General features: G+C 46.6%; 1 protein-coding gene across 4 annotated transcripts in view; it reads right to left on the bottom strand.

Annotated features, from left to right (window-relative positions):
• Nucleotides 1-19,825, bottom strand: part of ctnnbip1 (catenin, beta interacting protein 1) — a 46,812-nt gene that overhangs the window by 4,499 nt on the left and 22,488 nt on the right. For all 4 annotated transcript variants that reach the window (XM_063208867.1, XM_063208868.1, XM_063208866.1 and 1 more), the window contains one exon: nt 18,774-18,864. In XM_063208867.1, coding sequence (XP_063064937.1) covers nt 18,774-18,864 — 91 coding nt within the window. The remainder of the gene's footprint in view (nt 1-18,773; nt 18,865-19,825) is intronic.

Below are 19,825 nucleotides of genomic sequence, written 5' to 3'. Positions count from 1 at the left end.
AAATGCATTCGCCTAGGGCTGCACAATTAATCGAATTTTAATCAAAATCGCGATTTTGGCCGCCACGATCATAAAACATGAAAATCGCGATTTTATGGGAGGAAATTCAGTGTTCCATCTAAGCTGCGCGCACCTGCATACTTGTGCACTGCTCGCACGTTCTCAGCACAAAGACATTTCAGCCAATAGTAATATTGTTGACAACTGTCTCTGGGTGGAGGATAAGTCTGTGAACCAATAAGCAGACAGTACTGAGAGGGGCGGGCGGCAGCATTTTGGCAGGCTGGCTGTGAGTCGGAGACGGAAATCTCCGTGTCAGTGAGTGCGCTCACTGCTGGGCAGTGGAGGGGAGTTGTTTCATCCTAATGGTGGATATATATGAGGAATTCAAGCATTAAACCAGCCATTGCATGATGCTGGAGTCTCTGAAGGTGTTTTGAAACTATGTGCTTTGACCAGCAACTGTTTGTGATTATTGAAAACCAAGAGAAATAGCTTTAATTCTGGTCTAAAAAAATCGCTAGTTAGCATGCTAACACAAACTAACTCTCCTACTCACAGGTGCACTACCTCCAGTCCAGAATTGAAATTAGCTGGGAGTTATACAATAGACAGCACAAACGTTAAGCTTATCAAGTTGGTTATGCTGCCTTGCTTTGTGAGTGTAGACATGCCATCTTGCAGACCACAGCTTCTTGGTGGCCTAGGTACACACATGTTCTGGTCTTCACTCACCCTGCCCTGCCAATGTCATATTACAAATCAAACACAGTGATTACCCCCACTTCCTGAAATAGGCCCTACTTGTGTTTTTGCAAGTGATTTGGGAAAATACAGTGTGATGCCACTCAGTTGGCCTGTTGAGGAGCCAATAAGATCTTGCCACTGTAGGCCTATGGCATATTTTATCATATTCACTACATAACTTTACTGAAATTTTAAGAAACAGATTTTTTGTTTAATTTGGCTTTATTTTTTGATGGGCTACTCTGGAATGGGGGGGGGGGTAATCGTGATTATAATCGAAATCGCAATTTTGATAAAAATAATCGTGATTATGATTTTTTCCATAATCGTGCAGCCCTACATTCGCCTTTTTACTTTGGATAGAGTTTATTCAATGAATAGTTTTAAACATATACCATTTCTCGATGGTGCTTGTCAATATAAAACACAATGATGTTTGTCAATATAAAATACAGCAATTGCACTCTATTCTATTCAGAATGATCAACCACCTGCCTACTGCTGCACAATGACTTGCCTTGAAGCGAGTGCAGCTTTGTACAGATTTTAGTCTATGTGTAGTTGTAAACATATAGCATTTCCATACGTCGATATTACATTTCTCTTTCCGATATTAAACATTGCAGGGTTAGTCAAAAGGCCTCTCTTCATAGTGCATCTGATTCCTCGCCGATCCTAGAGTGCTCAAATGTCCCCTTTGACCCCGCTGACATCTGAGATGGATGATTTGCCCGTGCTGAATATAACGACCCGACTGTAGCAGCCAGCGGACCAATCAGGGGACAGGAGCCAATGCCGTAGCCACCAGCCAACCGCCGTGAGCATCAGCACATTACTTTACCATCACTCATATTACTGGGTCACACAAACCTAAAGGACAGCCACTATGACCTCAAAAAACATACGTGTGTATGGGTATGTGTATGTATACATATGTGTGTGTGTGTGTGTGTGTGTGTGTGTGTGTGTGTGTGTGTGTGTGTGTGTGTGTGTGTGTGTGTGTGTGTGAGAGAGTGTGTGTGTGTGTACAAGTATAACCTTTGTGTGCAGGTGTGCATTTTCTCAGTAGGACAGGGTGCTCATCAGGAGATAGATGATGATAGAGACGGTGCGGCTCCATGGTCTTTGCACGCGCGTGTGTGTATCTAATATACTGTATGTATGTATACCCATGTGAGTGTACGTGCGTACAAGCAGGTGCACAGTTTCCAGCAGTGCTTGTTTTCAGGGTGGGGTGGTGCAGTACTCATATAAGGAGATAGATGATGATGGTGGTACAGTTCCATGAGTGAGTAACTGTGGTGTGAGAGACAGAGAGAGACAGAGAGAGACAGAGAGAGACAGAGAGAGAGAGAGAGAGAGAGAGAGAGAGAGAGAGAGAGAGAGAGAGAGAGAGAGAGAGAGAGAGAGAGAGAGAGAGATATTCTTGTGAGTTCAGTCGGGTCTGTTGCCGGATACTGATGGCAGAGGGGAGCTAATCAATTCAAATCCCAGATTACCAATGCAGCCCGGGATCAGGAAAACAACACACACACGCGCGCACGCACACACACACGCCCCTGTCGTCTGCCCCCGACAGACACACAAACACAAACAAGGAAGCCAAAACACGCCCACGGCACGCCCACCCATCCGCACACATACACACACGCCAGCACTCACACCCACCAACCAACACCCACACAAACTGACCAAAAAACAAACAAGCACACACATCTTGTCAAGACGGCGCCTTCTATGGCCGCAGCAGGCTCTCTAACCTCCTAATGAATAACAGGTTAATGGAAATAAAACTAAAGGCAAATAGGCTAACGACGACAACAACAACAACAAGCACAAGCGAGCACACACCGCCAACAAACAACAGCAGCAACGGGCCACTCCGGGTCAAGACGAACAATATTTACCAATTAACGTCTCCGGCGAGGTCTGCAATGCTGAGTAAAGCAGGGTCAATAATGTTTAAACACCCATGCAGGGCGCTGTAATTGCGCTCAAAATAGATGTGCCCTTGTCTTATTAACTTAGGAATACATCTCTCCCCTGAAGCACATGACCGCCTTACCTAATTCCGAATCGCAGAGTACCAACAACCAAAACCCTGCTCGGTTAGCCTTCTGCAGGTACGTTTGCGTGTAATGTATATTTTACTAAATGCACCTTTTGTGCAATTGACAAGGCCTGACTCTTGTTTTGACGTCTGTGCAATTTTCTTTTGTCTAAATATAGCCATTAGTAATCTGTAAAGCAATCTCAAGACTCCCACGCGGCGAGTCAAAAGAGGAGACGAGGCGAGATGAGTTAAATTAAATGACAAGTCTGTCTCGGTGAGCACATCATATGCGAGACGGAGGAGTGGGATTAAAAAAACAAACAAAAAAAAAACACACAAGACAACGGAGCGTTTGTCCATTAGCCTATGTGATGTGACAGAGGCCAGTAATTGCTGTTGTCGAGCAAGTGACAGTAAAAATAACCCGCCGAGTGGGAGGCACTGCTGCTCAAACATGTCTTGGCTTTTATTTTTATTTTTTGTAGCCAAACCACTTGCTGACATCTTCACAGATATATTTGACTTATGCGCTCAGGAAAAGAAATACAGAAAGAAATTGAAGATTGAGAAAGAGATATAAAAACAGATAGAGAAAATGAGAGAAAGAAAAGGAGTGTGAGAGGGAGACAAAGATAGAGAGGCAGACAGGAAGAGGGAAAAAAGGAAAAGAGAGAGGGAAAAAGAGGAAGAGAAAGGTGAGTGTTAGCTCTCCTCCGTCCCTGCAGGAGAGAGAGGGCTGGGCGCACCTCATTATGTGTTGCTAGTGCTCGGCTTGATTAGCAGCTAGAGATGAAAGTAGGCCACAGACCATATTATACATCCATCAGATCGGGGCAGTGGGAGGAGAAGAGAACAGGGAGGAGGGGGTGTGAATGGAGAGAGAGAGAGAGAGAGAGAGAGAGAGAGAGAGAGAGAGAGAAGAGAGAGAGAGAAGAGAGAGAGAGAGAAGGTGTGTGTGTGTGTGTGTGTGTGTGTGTGTGTGTGAGTGAGTGAGTGAGTGAGTGAGTGAGTGAGTGAGTGAGTGAGTGAGTGAGTGAGTGAGTGAGTGAGTGAGTGAGTGAGTGAGAGAGAGAGAGAGAGAGAGAGGAAGGAGTGTGGGACTCAGAGACTAGGTGAAGGAGTGTAGGGAAGGCAGGACTGAAATGGGGGAGGTGTGGAGGGATTGAGGGACAGACTAGATGGAGGAGTAGAAGGAAGGGGAGGATGGAGAGGGGGAGCGTGGGACTTGGAGACGAGGTGAAGGAATGAAGGGAGGAGTGCAGAGGAGGAAATGAGGGACTAAGACACTACTTGGAGGAACGGTGCCGAGGGTCAGAAGGGGAGGGAGGGGAGGATGGGAAGGAGAGAGTGAGGGACTCAGAGACTTGGTGGAGGAGGAGTGGAGAGAGAGAGATGGAGGGAGGAGTGCAGAGGAGGGCGTGAGGGAATCAGAGAGAGTAGGGGCGGGAGGTGTGGAGGTGGAGGCAGAGATAAAATGGAGGGAGGAGAGCAGAGGAGGGAGCGAGGGATGCAGAGACGGCGGAGTGGAGGTGTGGAGCTGCCCTTTTAGAGCAGGATGGTGTTGAGGTATGGGGAGGAGGTATAGAGGGAGGGAGGGGAGGGGAGGGGGGGGTTAAAAGGTTCCCCTGCACTGCAGAACGGAGCTGTACCCTGCACATCAAACAGGGGCCATAATTAGGATTTTTGCACAGTAGGTTCCCGCAACCTGTGTGTGTGTGTGTGTGTGTGTGTGTGTGTGTGTGTGTGTGTGTGTGTGTGTGTGTGTGTGTAAGGTATTAAGCGGTGAGGTAGTGGTGGTGGTATAGGTGGTGTGTGTTGGGGAGGGAGGGTATGGTAGGGTGCATCCTTTCATGTGGTCTCAATCCACCTTTACGGAGGGAGGGTGCTGCCAGACGGGCAGACCCAATCTGATACCCCGCCCTCCCACTACCTTACTGCCCCATACGCAATCCATGCCCACCACCACACCCCTACCTTCCGCTACTCTGCTGGGCACAGGATTAACACAGGCGTATAATCCCGCTGTCTGCCACACAGAGAGCCCACGCCCACACTCTCGCGCTCTCTCTCTCTCCATCTCAAAGCAAGCAGGCAGCCTGTCACAGTGATGCGAGTGATGCTGTCTGTCTGCCTGTCTGTGCTCTCTTCCTCCCTCAGCAGGCGCGTGCTGCCAAAAATACACGCTCAGCCCCGTGGTGACAGGTTGTCAAGCTGGGGAGTTGCCGAAGGCAGCAGTCACCCGAGAGAGTACGGGCTCAGGAAAACAAGTCTCTCTCACTCACCTAGGCAACGCTTAGGTCTCTCAATGTCTCCCTCATCCCCCCTGCCTTCTCTCCCTCTTTCTCTCTCATTCATTCATCGATTCTAAATCTCTCAGCCTACCGCTTTCCCCCTCTCTGAGACAGGTTCTCGCTCTCTCTTTTCCCCACCCTCTTTCTTATCATCTTCACACTGGAAGACGTGCATGCATGATGTATACTGGCACTGCAGCACCACACTTGAATTCTTTATGTCCGAGTTCACCAGCCGGACGGACATGAAAACAAAGCTCGTCTCAAGGCCATTATGGCTGCCACGCACGCACGAACGAACGCACGAACGCTACCTGCCTCTCCCTTTCCTCTTACGGCACAATGCTCCAGTCAGGGGTCGTTATCATGCATCACCACTGCTCTCCATGAGCCCCTTCAGGAGAAACGAAATGAACACACTACACACCCATTTCACTACCACGAACACACTACACTACCATCACCAGCCCCCAGCACTACCATCCTTACCACCCAGCCCTTGCTGCAGCAGTACCCAGGTGCCAGCTCCCCCCCTCCCACTACCCCTGTCCCTTCTCTCCCTGGTGCCGGCATAATTCAACCCCCACCAGACAGCAGCAGCCATGGATGAAATTTGGATTCCAGAGGTGGGTGGATGTGTGAGGGTTGGGGGGACGGACGAGGGCGTAAAGTGCAAAGTCATCCCCGGTCGCCATTTAATATAGTGTTATATTGTTTTTTTGGATGGCAATAAAACTTCTGGAAAACTACTTACATTCATAGCACCATCCACACCAGAAGCAGCCTAGCCTGGCTATCGCAACTGCCAGTTACTTTGAGACTTAAGTCTGGCCAGCCAATCCATCTACAACATTTCAAATGTCCTTCAAAAAGAGAAACCATTCATTTTGAGCATTTCCAACAGCTCCATGGGGCGTGTTTAAAGCAATGACGCACCAGTTCAGTTGGCAGGTGAGTGAAGTAATGGGTGGTCTAAATGAAGTTTCATCCAGTATACGGAGGCATTTCATGAACACCAGCTAGACACACCCAATCAGGCATCTTCCCGCAGAGAAATGATATGGATGGTTTGCCTGGCCAGACTGAAGAGACTTGCGGGCACGATAGCCAGGCCAGCAGCACCCATCCCTAGTGGCAGCATAATTCAACCTCCATTTGAGGCACCAACAGCCAGCCCTGTCCCTTCAGGGCCAACAGCAGTGATTGCTAACCACAATGAGTCAGTTTGTCAGCACCCACAGCACAGCACAGCACAGCACAGCACAGCACAGCACAGCACAGCACAGCACAGCACAGCACAGCACCTGAGCCTGTGCCAGCAGCCTAGGACAGCGGATGTGTCCTCTGAAACCGGGCACTCAAGGTGAGAGGGAGGAAGGCAGGAGTGGAGGGGGAGGAAGAGAAAAAAAAGACAGAGGAGAGGAGGAAGAGGGAGGGTAAGGAGACGGTATAAGGAGGAGAAGAGGGAGGGAGGGGAAGAGGGAGAGAGAGAGAGAGAGAGAGAGAGAGAGAGAGAGAGAGAGAGAGAGAGAGAGAGAGAGAGAGAGAGAGAGAGAGAGAGAGAGAGAGAGAGAGAGAGAGAGAGAGAGGCAGACAGACAGACAGAGAGAGAGCTATTCTACCCCGCCATCAGAGCCCTCTTTGTTTGTCATAATCTTAGTGATGGTCTGAATGAATAAGGCGATGTTTTTAATGCACAACTGCCGTCCAATAAGACTGGAGAAGGATTATCTCAGTAGATCAATAAAAACAGTGACCTCTTTTAAAGCATGACTGAAGGAAATGCCCCATGCCGGCAAACACAATAACATAAAGGTCAATAACAAGGATAAAAATAAGCTGCATTTGTAATAGCACAGACCATACAATGGATAGAAAAGAAAGCAACATTCTACTGCAAGCCCTTTTTATGAACCATCATATCAAAAACATCAGTGAACACGAGATGGGCCAAGTCAAAAGGTCTGCTTATCAACCACGTGTGTGTGTTACGATCATGACTGTGCGTTGTATGCATTATAACAGAGGTTCCACAGAGCCTAGAGATGCGCCATTAACAGAAAGACAGAAACGCACAGTAAAAATGCAGTGTTAATTCAACACTAAGACAGAACTCTAGCCCTAAATACACCAAAGAGTATGTTGAATCGGCTTTGACGCTGCATTTTTTTACAGTGTAAAAAGAAAAAAGTCGATCTTTACTCTACTAACAGTCTCTCTGTTTACAAGCTCCAACATGTCATGTTCTCCTCTGACTCAATCTCTGTTTCCCCCCCGTTTCTGTGTCAGCCTTGAGCCAGGTATTCTCAGGTACTCGTCGTGTTTGGATGATAAGACTTTTGTCAGGGCTTCACTGTTAACATGGAGCTGGATCCCTCTCCTCTCTCCCTCCTCTACGCGTCTCTAGCTGTCTGGTGCTGAATGAATTATTGAATGCTTTTCAAGGTTTAAGCAGCAGGAGAGTTGAGGAAGGAGAGAGAGAGACAGAGAGAGAGAGAGAGAGAGAGAGAGAGAGAGAGAGAGAGAGAGAGAGAGAGAGAGAGAGAGAGAGAGAGAGAGAGAGAGAGAGAGAGAGAGAGAGAGAGGGAGGGATGGAGGGACATGGAGTGTGATATGGTATTCACGTGACTTAGAGAAAGTGCATCAACAACATTGCTAAGAGCCGAATAGAGCCTAACAGCTTACATACAGGTCCCTTCATACACATCATCATAACTTACCTACCATCGTCATCCTCCTCCTCCTCCTCCTCCTCCTCCTCCTCCTCCATACCATCATGATGCCTGTGCTATGGAGCCCAGGCATGATCTGGTGGATCTACATCTCTTTGATCTAAGATCATCATCACAGGGTTGCATAATGAGGAGGACCCGCACGGTTGCATAACTAGCCGTGTGTGTGTGTGTGTGTGTGTGTGTGTGTGTGTGTGTTTCTTTGTCTGTGCGTGTGGTGTTCATAATAAGGGGTGGTCTGTTGCTCAGGCGTCTCACACCCCTCGTTGCCCTTTGTTTCATGGAGCCGGCTTCCTTAACGATAGAACAGAGTCCCGACCTTCCGGGGACGCGAGGCGTGCCGTGGTGTGACGACTCTCTCCCCCACGGCTCACACACACACACACACACACACGCATGCATATACGTGTACACACACTCTCCTGCAAGACCGCCTGCCGATGTGCTATGGACGTCAGGCCCACTTTAGAGCTTGTTGCCCGGCAACAAGAGTGAAATCAGATTGCATCAGTAGCCAGAAGGCTGCTTTGGCCTGTGTGGACGCCTGCGAACAAGCAGATGCTGGCTAGCTCAAGCAACATAACCTAGCAATGACTCTTCTCTTCTCTTTCACTGAGCTGCCTTCTGATCCCTCCCTCTCTCTCACTGGGGAAACTGTGCCGGAGCAATATGGATATGGTCACCATCACTAATCCATCTGTAATTATTATGGGAATATGTACTAATTCCACAGGGTATAAAAACATCTAAGCTGTAATATCCATTACGGTGGTATGTTTTCATACCAGGCATAGCTTTTAAAACCAGTGTTCCTTTGCTAAGCGAAAAACGCTGACAATGACCTGAAGTGCAAAATAGAAGAATATCCTGTTTTTCTACAGTAAGGCAGGTACTGTAAAACTACACTACTGTTCCATTTGCCTGACACCAGGATATCCTTCCTTGTATTTTTGAAAGGAAAAAAGAGGTCAAGCCAGAACATTATTTGTCAGTAAAAAAAAAGAAAAGAGGTATGATAAAAATCACAAGTCAGACAATCTGTTCTCCTGGATTGAATCGTTCTTTTGGTCCCCAAAAGGGACCCATCACCTGCCACGAGGCAGGGAAAGCAGGGACACCTGGAGTGACAGCATGCAAGAGCAACACTGGTGCTCTTAGGGGAATCGCTCGCAGCAGTTAAGGACACAGTCTGAGCAGGAGGGGAATGAGGGACTTGAAAGAGAAACGGTGGTGGCAAAGACACTGTCTAAGCAGGACAGCCAGGGGAGACTGGGAGGGAAGGGGGTGAGGGGTGTGGGCAAGGACATTTCGCTTCCACTTTGGAGCAGGTGCATGTGACCGTCAGAACATGACAAGTGCTCTTTAGCTCCCGAAAAAGAGAAGAGAGAGAGACAGAAATCCCAGTGTTTTCTCTCCATGCCTGGGGATAAGGTCAGCTGTACCTACTACTACCTACTACTTACTCTCCTCCATGACCTTTTAGCCAACAATATATTCATTTCAACATCCAAAACAACTAAAAACATTGTTGACATTTCAAAATAGCTTTAGAATGCACTAGTCAAAATTACTTATATTATTGTTTTGACTAACGCTAATGTTTCGTCTACCCTACTCTTAAGTGCTTGGAAAAAAACAGATAAAACAAAAAAAAAAATTAAAAAAAAAGAAAAAATGCTCCCTGTTAGCCTGTATGTCTGTCTGCATCAACTGAAACATTATCAGGCTTGTTTGTGTCCTCTGTGGAGCAATATGACCGCGCGGCGAGACCCCTCTTTGTGCTCGCGTCGAGTTCCATGTTCCAGGGCCGGATTATGCTGCCGCATGGGGATTATGAGAAGAGAACAACACAAAGAGGCTTGATTCCACCACGGCTGATGTCTGATATGCGAAGAGGAAGAGGAAGAGGAAGAGGAGGAGGCGGAGAGCAAGAGAGATGATACTGCATGCAGAGGAGTCAGCGTGTTACAATGCCAGGGGTGTGTCCCTATTGTTTTCTGTCTCCAAATCAAAAGGTGTGTGTGTGTATCTGTCTCTGTGTGTGGGTGTGTGTCTCTGTGTACCTTCGCTAAAGCCATCTGTGCTTCTGGGACTGACAGTGAAATTGAACATGGCTTGCACGTCAACAGTAAATGGAAGAAAAACAAACAAACAAAAAATCCTGGACACCGTTCCACCACTGAAGATCAGCTGCGCCTTGGCTAGTTTCACTTCAGCCGCGCTCATCAAAGCTGGCGTTGCGCTCGTGCACGGTGTACAGGGGAAGTCCATATCAACGATTGTCGAAAATGTGATCATGTTGTACACTGGAGCATGCCTTGTCAAATCAAGTCTTTATCAGCCGCGTGATGCGAGCATCTGTAGGTGAGCGGTATCGCAACCGCATTCTAAATGAGAGGCCCGCGTTCAATCCCCACTATGCGCAATGACAGATCTCAACTCAACCATCAATGGGAGAACCTCGTCCAAATTTAGAATTTCACCATTTCTATGCGTAAAAATAAAATGCTTGCATCATCTAAGGTGTTTTAATTTTATCTTTCAGAAGAATTTGTTTTAGGATTAAATAAAGCATAGCCTAGGTAAAACGTTAGGCAGAGATCATTTGTTGAATCATTGCAATGCAAACTCAAGCGTCGGCGTCTGTCAGGTGGTTGTGAAGACGTGTTTTTATTGCTTATGCTGTAAAATTTTAAGGTCTAGGCCTAGGCCTACATTTAACTGTAGACCTATTGCTTGATAGCAAATGAAGGCAGCCACAAAGCGACGTCAAAGGAGAGAATAGGCAAAATTATGTTTTGAAGTTTCCATTTCTATAACCTGTCGCCACACAAGACTTGAACCCGGGGCGACCACATATTTAGCAGCGCACCTGTCCACTGGGCCACTCGTCCTCGTCTAGGTAGAAGGAATTGTTTAATATCATCATAGGCCTACTAGTAAATCGACACAACAAAAGCTTTTAAAAATGTGCTGATTATCAGAAATCCCCCCGAAATGAAAGACAATGGTAACTATTGTATTTTTACTGGCATTATCACATTATAGACTATTAAAATCAAGTGACTGGTTCGCTTTGATCTCGTAAAATGATGGCGGGAATTAAGCGGAACGTGCCCACTGTGACATTGTTTCCTACAGGTTCATTTTTTTGCAACACTGATTCATTTAGCCAGGTGTTTAACCTGGGAGCTACCAGGTTAGAGTTGGAGCATAAATTACCGTGGCAACTCAGCTGAGTTTCAGATTAGCAAGGCTGATGGAACGGATCTCTGTCTAAAAATAGCGCAGTTTACAGACTTGAGCTCGGATTTGGGGTAACCGCCGTTGATGGAATGGTCCCCTGGTCTGTTGTCCACCTGGTCTTGTCAAAATATCATGGATGGTTCTGCTTAAGAGTCAAATGGTCAAGGAGAGAAGCAACGGCTAAACTATATTGGCATATGGCTACATATACATAAATGTAAACGCGAATGTAGGAGTGAGTATGTGCGCGCATGTCACCATCATGTCTTTCTCACAGGTGCAAGGGAAAAAAGAAAGAGAAAAACTATCTAATAAATATGAGCTGTCCCGTTTTCCACCTGTTCTCGTCACACTGTTAAATTGTTTCAAAGTCAAAGCAGTCAAGAAGAGTAGAAATGTCTACACAGACCTGAGCCACATTTTATCCTATGGCTATGTACTGCATGTGTGTATGTATCGGTTTTATTCTATGCCGGCATTAGCGAAACCACCGCTATGTCTCCCTCACACACCACCGCCATCCTTCTCAGCCCAATTAACACCCTGGCTTGCCTGGTGGCCACCTAATGAAGCCTAAGCCCTCTCCTCCTCCCCCTCCGTCCCCACGCGTTGCATGGCGCCACCGTGGTCGGTCCACAGGGAGCCGCACTAAGGCGCTTCGCTTCTCCGGGCACTCTCAGCGTATCCATGGCAACTGCCTGGCCTGCCGTGCTGTACTCAGCAGTTGGTCTCTCTCTCTCTCTCTCTCTCTCTCTCTCTCTCTCTCTCTCTCTCTCTCCTTCTCTCTCTCTCACTCTCTCTCTCTCTCCCTCTCTTTCTCTCTCTCTCTGTCTCTCTCTCTCTCTCTCTCTCTCTCTCTCTCTCTCTCTGCCTCTCTGCCTCTCTGCCTCTCTCCCACCTTCTCTCCCTGGTGGGCCCACAGTAGGGACTGAATATAATGTAGGATCTAGTTTCGGCCTGTATTGGGTTCAGCGCTGGCTTTGTCAGTGTGTCCCAAACCAGCCAAACAACTCTGCTCCCACAGATGTCATCACCCTCTAACTCAGTGCTTCCCAACACCCCCCCCCCCTTTTTCTCAAAGCTCCCCTTACCTGTGTCTAAGACAAGCCATGCCCTGCACCCTCTACCCGAGAGAGCACAGACTGAGATTGAGTGCCTGGGCCCCATATTGGGAAACTCTGCTCTAACGCACCCTCTCTCTTTTTAAGGTTTTGATTCCCCCCCAACCGCAGTTGACACAGCAGGGACAGTAAACACCAGTGTGGTGATTAGTCAAACTCTCACAGCCTCCAACTACAACAGTGCACACCATGCCCATGCTGAGGCAGCACATCCTCCTCCAGACGGACAGTTTTTAAACTGACTTGTCAGTGTCGTCTCTTCCTCAACTCCAAGTCCTGTGGTTAAGACCTTTCGATCTTTTGCAGTGGCCCAGCATGCAGAGAGGTCACCCCCCCCCCCCACACACACACAATTAATCTGTGGCCAAACTTTAACCAGCCGAGGTGCAAAGCATGATGCCATATCTATTTTGTTATTTTCCCTCCCAGTGCAGCGCAGTGCAGTGTAGCACCCCATTAATTTTTGATTCAGCACGAAAAAGGAACCCTAGTTCATATCCACCCTGCTCCACTTCTCCTCTCTTCCTCCTCCAAAACTACAGCACTCTCTCAGGCACTGCTACCCCCCCCGCCCCAAAAAAAAACCCCTCTTCAACTTCAAGGCAACAGAATAAATTAGAATAGGGATTAAAAGGATTCATAATTTGTGTGTATGCAAATATGCCAATTAAAATGATCGGGAATGCAAATGACTCCTGGCCCATTTGCTCAGCTGCGATCAAGCGAAAGAGAACCGCTTCCAAAAAATGATCTTATCCCTCGACAAAAAAGAGAGCGGTTTCTTTTTTTTAAAACCATCTACTCTCTGCACATGAACATCCCACCCTCATCCACCCCTCACACAAACAGGACATGGTGCAACACAGTGCATTGGATGGATGCTACTACAAACATGTGACAAAACCCTGTGTGCACACGCGCACATACAGAGACGGTTTTTTTTGTCTACATCTACATCAACATCTCCCTCATCCCCATCGTCCCCACCCCTCACACAAATAGGACATGTTGCAACATAGTGCTACAACCATGACAACCACAGTGCATTGGATGCTACAACCATGCGACAAAGCCCTATGTGCACACGCGCGCACAAACACACACAGGCCGGTTTGTTGACAGTTTGGTAGGGCAACAAAAGCATCATACAGGCCTGAAAAGATCGTCCAACTACGAGGGCCCCCTCTGTGTGCCAATGTTCCTCCTCCTCCACCACCCCCACCAACACCCCCACCACCACCACCACCCCAAACCCTGATCCACCCGTCCCATTTCATCCTCTCTCTGTGCGACAAACACTCCACTGTCCCCCCTCTCTGGAGCCCCCCTCCCCTCCTCTCCCCACCTCGGATGAACCGGGCGCTCGCTCCTTCACCGTGCCCTCATTAACCGCCCTGATGCCACTTCCATTTACTCCGGGGAACATTTGATACACTTGCATGACAGACACTGAGGCTCAATCGCCCATGTCTCCCACCCCCCACCCCCTGAGGAAAGAAGAAAAAAAAGAGGGGAAAAAAAATGAATGAGCAAGGGAGTGAATGAATGAATATGGACAGAGTGCTGAATGGAAGTGGGGCAGAGTGCTGAATAGCTGTAAAGTTTTGTTTTCGCACAATCACAGCCCATACAAGTGTCTGGGGGGGGTTGCCTGTAAATAGCGACAGCAGTGTCTACAGATAGCTCCAGGTACTTATTCAATAAAGCCAAGTAAACATCCAACATGAGACATTTTGAATGCCACTGTAGAAATACTGATGCCTTTAACTGCATTTTTATTATCATTCTCTTGCTAGAGACCATGAAATAAGACAGTGCCTCCCTGCAGGCGAACAGACAGTGAAGGCAAGCTATTAAGTTGGGTTCTTGCGAATAGCTATTGCAGTGACTGTGAGCTCCAGGTAGTTATTCAAAAGCAGAGTGCCTTTCACATCTGAGATAAGGTGTTGGCCAGCTCCTATGTGCACACTTATCGTATAACTTAGGCCAAACCCTTTTTCCATTTCCATAAGCCTTTCCGGATAAGTCAAGACTGCGCTTCCATACAGAGGTGAAGAGGGAAGAAAAGGCAGGCAAGACAAGCTTATTAACTTGGGTACCTGTGAATACCTTGGCTACCTGTGCTATTAACTCGGGTTCTTTCTCTACAGCAGAGTTAAATGAGCAACTCCTATCTGTACCCCATCACACATCATTATTGGCCACCCCCTTTTCTATCTCCATAAGCTTAGCTAGAGACCATGACAGATCACTCTGCTTCCCTACAAGTGAACAGAGAAGGAAAGGCAGCCAAGGCAAGCTATTAACTTGGGTGCCTAGCTGACACAGAACTGAATTGAAGGCAAGAAAAGGCAGGTAAGCGGAGAAAAAGGCAAGGCTGGGCAATGTGAGACCATTGCTTTCCATGGGAAATAAGGTGGTGGCCAACTCTTATGTACACATTACCAAATCCCTTTTCTATTTCCACAAGAGACCACGACTGACGACTTGGCTCCCCTACAGGTGACCAGTTAAGAAGGAAAAAGAGGAGAAGCATCCAAGCCAAGCCAAGGCGAGTCTAGGCCAAGGCTTTTCATCAGCACCGCTGCCTGCCTCGGGAGAACAATGACTCCTCACGTTACAGGCCTTGGATCAATGCGACTCGGCGGGGCAGACAATACGGCGTGGAAGGGGTGTCCCCGGGGATAGCACCCCCAGAGACCTTCCTGCCAGCCTGCCTGCCTGCTCGGCGCTTCTCTTCTCTCCTCTCTTCTCATCTTTCCCCCTTATCTCTTCTTCATCATCATCAGAGCCGTCCTCGGCCATTTTGTGAAAGGGGGTCGCTGCTTGTGCAAGGGGAGCAGGGGAAACCCACTGACTCTCCCTCTGGTCACAGGTGTGCTTAATGAGGCCAGCCTTTCTTTTCCATTTTATCTAAGGTTTATTAAGAATGGGAAACTTTATTATAACAAATAGAGATACAAAAATTGTCAAAATAACTAGGCTACAGTATTTTAAAGGGACACTGTGCAGGAAATGGTCAAAAAAGGTACTGCAACTATGCTGCTCATTGAAACTGGGTTGCCTATTGCCAAATTTGATCTTTACATGAAAGTTTACTACGTAATAAACAAATATTTTCTGGTATGGTCCAAGTAGAGTCATTTTTGCAGCTAAAAATAACTATTTTTGGAAATTCAAAATGGCGGACCATGGAGAAGATCCCCCTTTTCATGTATGAAAATTTTATTTTTTCCAGTCATAATGAATACTTACAATTTGATGGTGGTGGTAAGTATTCATGAAAAAGGTAACATTAGTGAATGGGCAGCATGGATTCTGGGAATAAACAACTAAAAATCTCACACAGTGTCCCTTTAATGATCTTAATCAGCTGTAATGGCTATATTTATGATCCATAATGGCACTTCATCTCAGAGAGCCTCTGAGATCAAATGGATCCCATTCCCAATCCAGAGCTAGGCACAGGAGCAAAAAACAAAAAGTTACTGAAGCTACCATATCCTCAGATAACATATTAGCCCTCTGATATCCCAATGTCGGCAAGTCATTGATGGACAACAATTGTATGGCATTACGAGACAGATTATTTGCTGTAAAAAAATACAGTATACGTCCCTTGTTCAGACCAAAGAAAAACAAAAAAACAAATGAAAGGGTGACATTTAACATGCCATGATTAACTCTGTTGCCGAAGGTAACACATGCAGTAAAATATCCTTTGCTCCAATAGCCCAAAGGTACTAGGAAGAAGGTCTTAGGACCCTGGGGAAGCATTGCCTTCCACTCCTGGCTGCAGGGGGTTCAATAAGCTCCAATAAGCTATAAAGAACCAGGCAACGGATTCACAGGTTGGGTTTTTAATAAGATAAAGACTCTACCCATACCCATTCCCTGTGTATGTGTGTCATAGCACAGCACAGATACAGGCTTCCAGAAAAGCCATCTTCATGAAAAGCGGATCGAAGACATGCCAACACGAACAATTGCTTTCCAATTGGGCTTGCGATTGCGTACCTGGTTTTATAACCAAATTTGATTACAATTATAGAGTGAAATGATGATGATGGAAGCCGGACCTACACGAACACGGTCAATCTGGAAGATGCACAGATAACTATAGTTCTATTGAAAAGGACCCTCATCAATGTGTGTGTGTGTGTGTGTGTGTGTGTGTGTGTGTGTGTGTGTGTGTGTGTGTGTGTGTGTGTGTGTGTGTGTGTGCGTGCGTGCAGGCAGCAGTGCCTACAAATCTACATGCAGTCCCCCTTATAACGATTAGAAATGCAGCTTTAAACCCCACCGTAAACAACCTGCTCGTGCATTATTGATGAAGATTCCACTGGGGTAGATAGAAAAAAAATAAGAAAAAAGTAGAAGAAGGATGAAAAAAGAAGAGAGTGCAGAGAGAGAGAGAGAGAGAGAGAGAGAGAGAGAGAGAGAGAGAGAGAGAGAGAGAGAGAGAGAGAGAGAGAGGAGAGAGAGAGAGGAGAGAGAGGAAGAGGGAGAGTCTTCAAGATGCCTCTCACGAAGAAGCCAAGCGTTCATGCATATTTCATGGCCGTAAAGTGGGGCTAAATTTGACTCGCAACTAAACTGCAATGCACACATCTTGGCCCTCAACGTGCCCATAATATAATGTGTGTGTGTGTGTGTGTGTGTGTGTGTGTGTGTGTGTGTGTGTGTGTGTGTGTGTGTGTGTGTGTGTGTGTTTTCTCCTGCCTCCCCACCACGCACCCTGTATTAATAAGCAGAGTAGAAACACATGAGTCAGTGGGCCGCGCCCAACCCTACAGCACCACTACGCTATCAGGCAGGAAGCATAAAAGGTGAACCCGAGGGTGGCAGTCACATTGGTTTTCTATGTTGACTACGAGATAACACTGAAGTTCACAGACATCCTGTATTAAAGAGCACTCTACAAGCACATGAGTCAAGCAACACACCAGCACTTGGTTATCAGACGGGAAGCATGAAAAGGTGAATTAGGGTTTGTCAGCACGTCGTCTACAGTATGTACATGAAGAATACAAGCCCAGCGTGTCACACATTTGCTATTTTTATATTCCATCTCAAGTGTACATAATGTGCGGAGAGAATAGGGAGTGATCATACGAAGGCCATCTGGGATGATTTTGATGGGGACTCTTGAACCCTGCTGCTAAATATGACTGGAGAGTTAGCCTGGGCGGTAGCTGATAAGATTGGCCATATCAAAGGGGTTTAATCCCAGCTGCTCTGCTGCCATCTTCCTCTTGGCCGGGCTGCTTGGTGGCAAACAGATTTATATGAAAATGCTGCCCCCTTGTGGTCAATGTGTGTACTGACATGAAGAAAAGCCGCCTGATGTGGCATTAGGTATTGTGTACCGATACAACAAAAATACACAAAAATCATGACAATGCTGCACTTAACCTTTATGAGATCTCAAAGAGATTAGGAAATACAAATGACCAGTTAAATGTTACACTTTATGCATTAACTCTTATTATGAGGCAAACTCCCTTGACTGAATCAAAAAAATGATCTGCAGGAAGAAAGGAAATGATGCATACACGGGTTTCGTAACCGGGTCTATATAGCATGCTGAGGTAGCTGCCAAATATGCAGAGTGTCAGTTAACCATAAGTGATGCTTAGCGAATTTATGTGATTGGCACATAAACTCTATCCCTGTGATAAAAGAAGGTCTGTCATTGCTTTACTCTCATTATGAGTTGCATAAAGTCGGTGAATAGGATTGTAAAGCAATGCTATGGAGGCGCAAGGTGGCTAAAACTTTGTCTTTGGTTGAGCTCCATTTTCCCAAAGATTGAATACAAACAAATGTCTTATTTCAGAGGAGGAAATGAAATGGAAGTCAAGGGAAAATCAGGCGTCTTACCCTGGTCTAGGGGATGCTGTGGAAGGTGGCTAATCTGACTGTGTGCCATGTTCTCATAGTGCCTCAGTTAAACTTCACATTTTGTGCATAAACATTTACTATGAGGTGAGCTAACTCAATGAATAGGATTGAGGCCCCCTTTACCCCATCACGAGCCTCATAACGCCCCTCCTTGACCACACCATGGGCCTATACTAAGAAGAGGGTTCAGGAGGAAACCAGGTTAAGTTAAGACGTAAATCATCTAATAGAAGAGCCTGGAGTCCTCATTTTCTTAAACAAAAACCCCAAGGACTCCAGGCTCCTCTATTAGGTGATTTAGCTCTTAACTTAAACTGGCTTACTCCTGAACCAGCTTCTTAGTACAGGCCCCACAAGTCTGCAAACGCCTCGCTTGTATTGAAAATTAAAATAGATTAATACCCCAAATGAGAACTAAGCCCCGCCCCGCCCCCCATGAGAAATTGTAAATGATGTTAGCTTAGGAAAGAGAGAGTAAAGGATGCACAAGATAAGGAAGAGGCAGGCGTTTTACCCTGCTGTAGGGGGTGCTGTGGTAGCTGGCTAATATGACTGTGCACCATTCACGTGATGGGAGAGGCACATACACTCTATTCTACTTATGTGCTAAAAGTTTTGTGTTTACTTTCTTTCTTTGCCCTTGGCTGAATGGAAACGAGAGAGGAGGTGGGTGTCTTACCCTGGTCTATGGGGTGCTGTGGTAACTGGCTCATCTGACTGTGGACCACGCCGGCATAGTTCCTGAGGAAAGCCTCCTCGCTGGGCGTCAGCTGTGGAGGTGCAAGACACACACGCACATGCACACAGACACACACGCGCACACACAAACACAAAAAAGACACACAGATTGTTAATGATGACCAAAACAACATCACTCACAACAGACTGTCATAGTGTGGGGAAAACAAACATGTGGAGCTCTTCGGAGAAGGAAATGCCTGCGTCTCTGTGTGGTTGTTATAATGAGCAAGTGTGTGGTTGTGTCCTTTGAGTGTGTGTGTGTGTGTGTGTGTGTGTGTGTGTGTGTGTGTGTGTGTGTGTGTGTGTGTGTGTGTGTGTGTGTCCGTACATACAGAAGTGTGTGTGTGTGTGTGTGTGCGTGTGTGCGACATTGCCGACAAATATTTCAAATCCTGCAGTGCACAGACACATGTGGGTCAACGTTTTTTTTTTAGGCTCAGACGTCAAGTGGTACAATCACAGCTAATGCCCAGAAATGAGTAGTAATTGGTAATGAATATACTGAAATGAATATGCTTCTTAGATAATACACACATACAAAAAAAATAATCCATACAATAGTGGCGTTAGTTGTGGTTGCACCATCCTGACATGTGCTACTACAATGTCAGGTTTAGTAGTAGCACATGTCAGGATGGTGCAACCACAACTAACACCACTATTGCATGGATTTTTGTGTGTGTCTGTGTGTGTGTATTATCTAAGAAGCATATTCATTTCAGTATATTCATTACCAATTACTACTCATTTCTGGGCATTAGCCATTAGACGTCTGATCCTCAAAAAAAACGTCATGTCTGTGCACTGCAGAATTTGAAATATTTGAAAAATGCATTTCTCTGAATTAGGCAGGTTTTCAAAAATGTCTGCAAGCTAGCAGAGAGTGTTCAGCAGTAATGGAAAGTACTGGTATGCAACAACAGAGCTAAACCAACTGGCTTTGTTCATATGTCGTGGCCAATAGGGTGTCGGTGCATATAGAATGTAAGC

The sequence above is a fragment of the Engraulis encrasicolus genome, chromosome 10 (genome assembly GCF_034702125.1).
Source record: "Engraulis encrasicolus isolate BLACKSEA-1 chromosome 10, IST_EnEncr_1.0, whole genome shotgun sequence".
NCBI classification, from domain to species: domain Eukaryota; kingdom Metazoa; phylum Chordata; class Actinopteri; order Clupeiformes; family Engraulidae; genus Engraulis; species Engraulis encrasicolus.
Note: the sequence above shows the minus strand (reverse complement) of the source record. Positions and strands in the feature narration are given on the sequence as shown.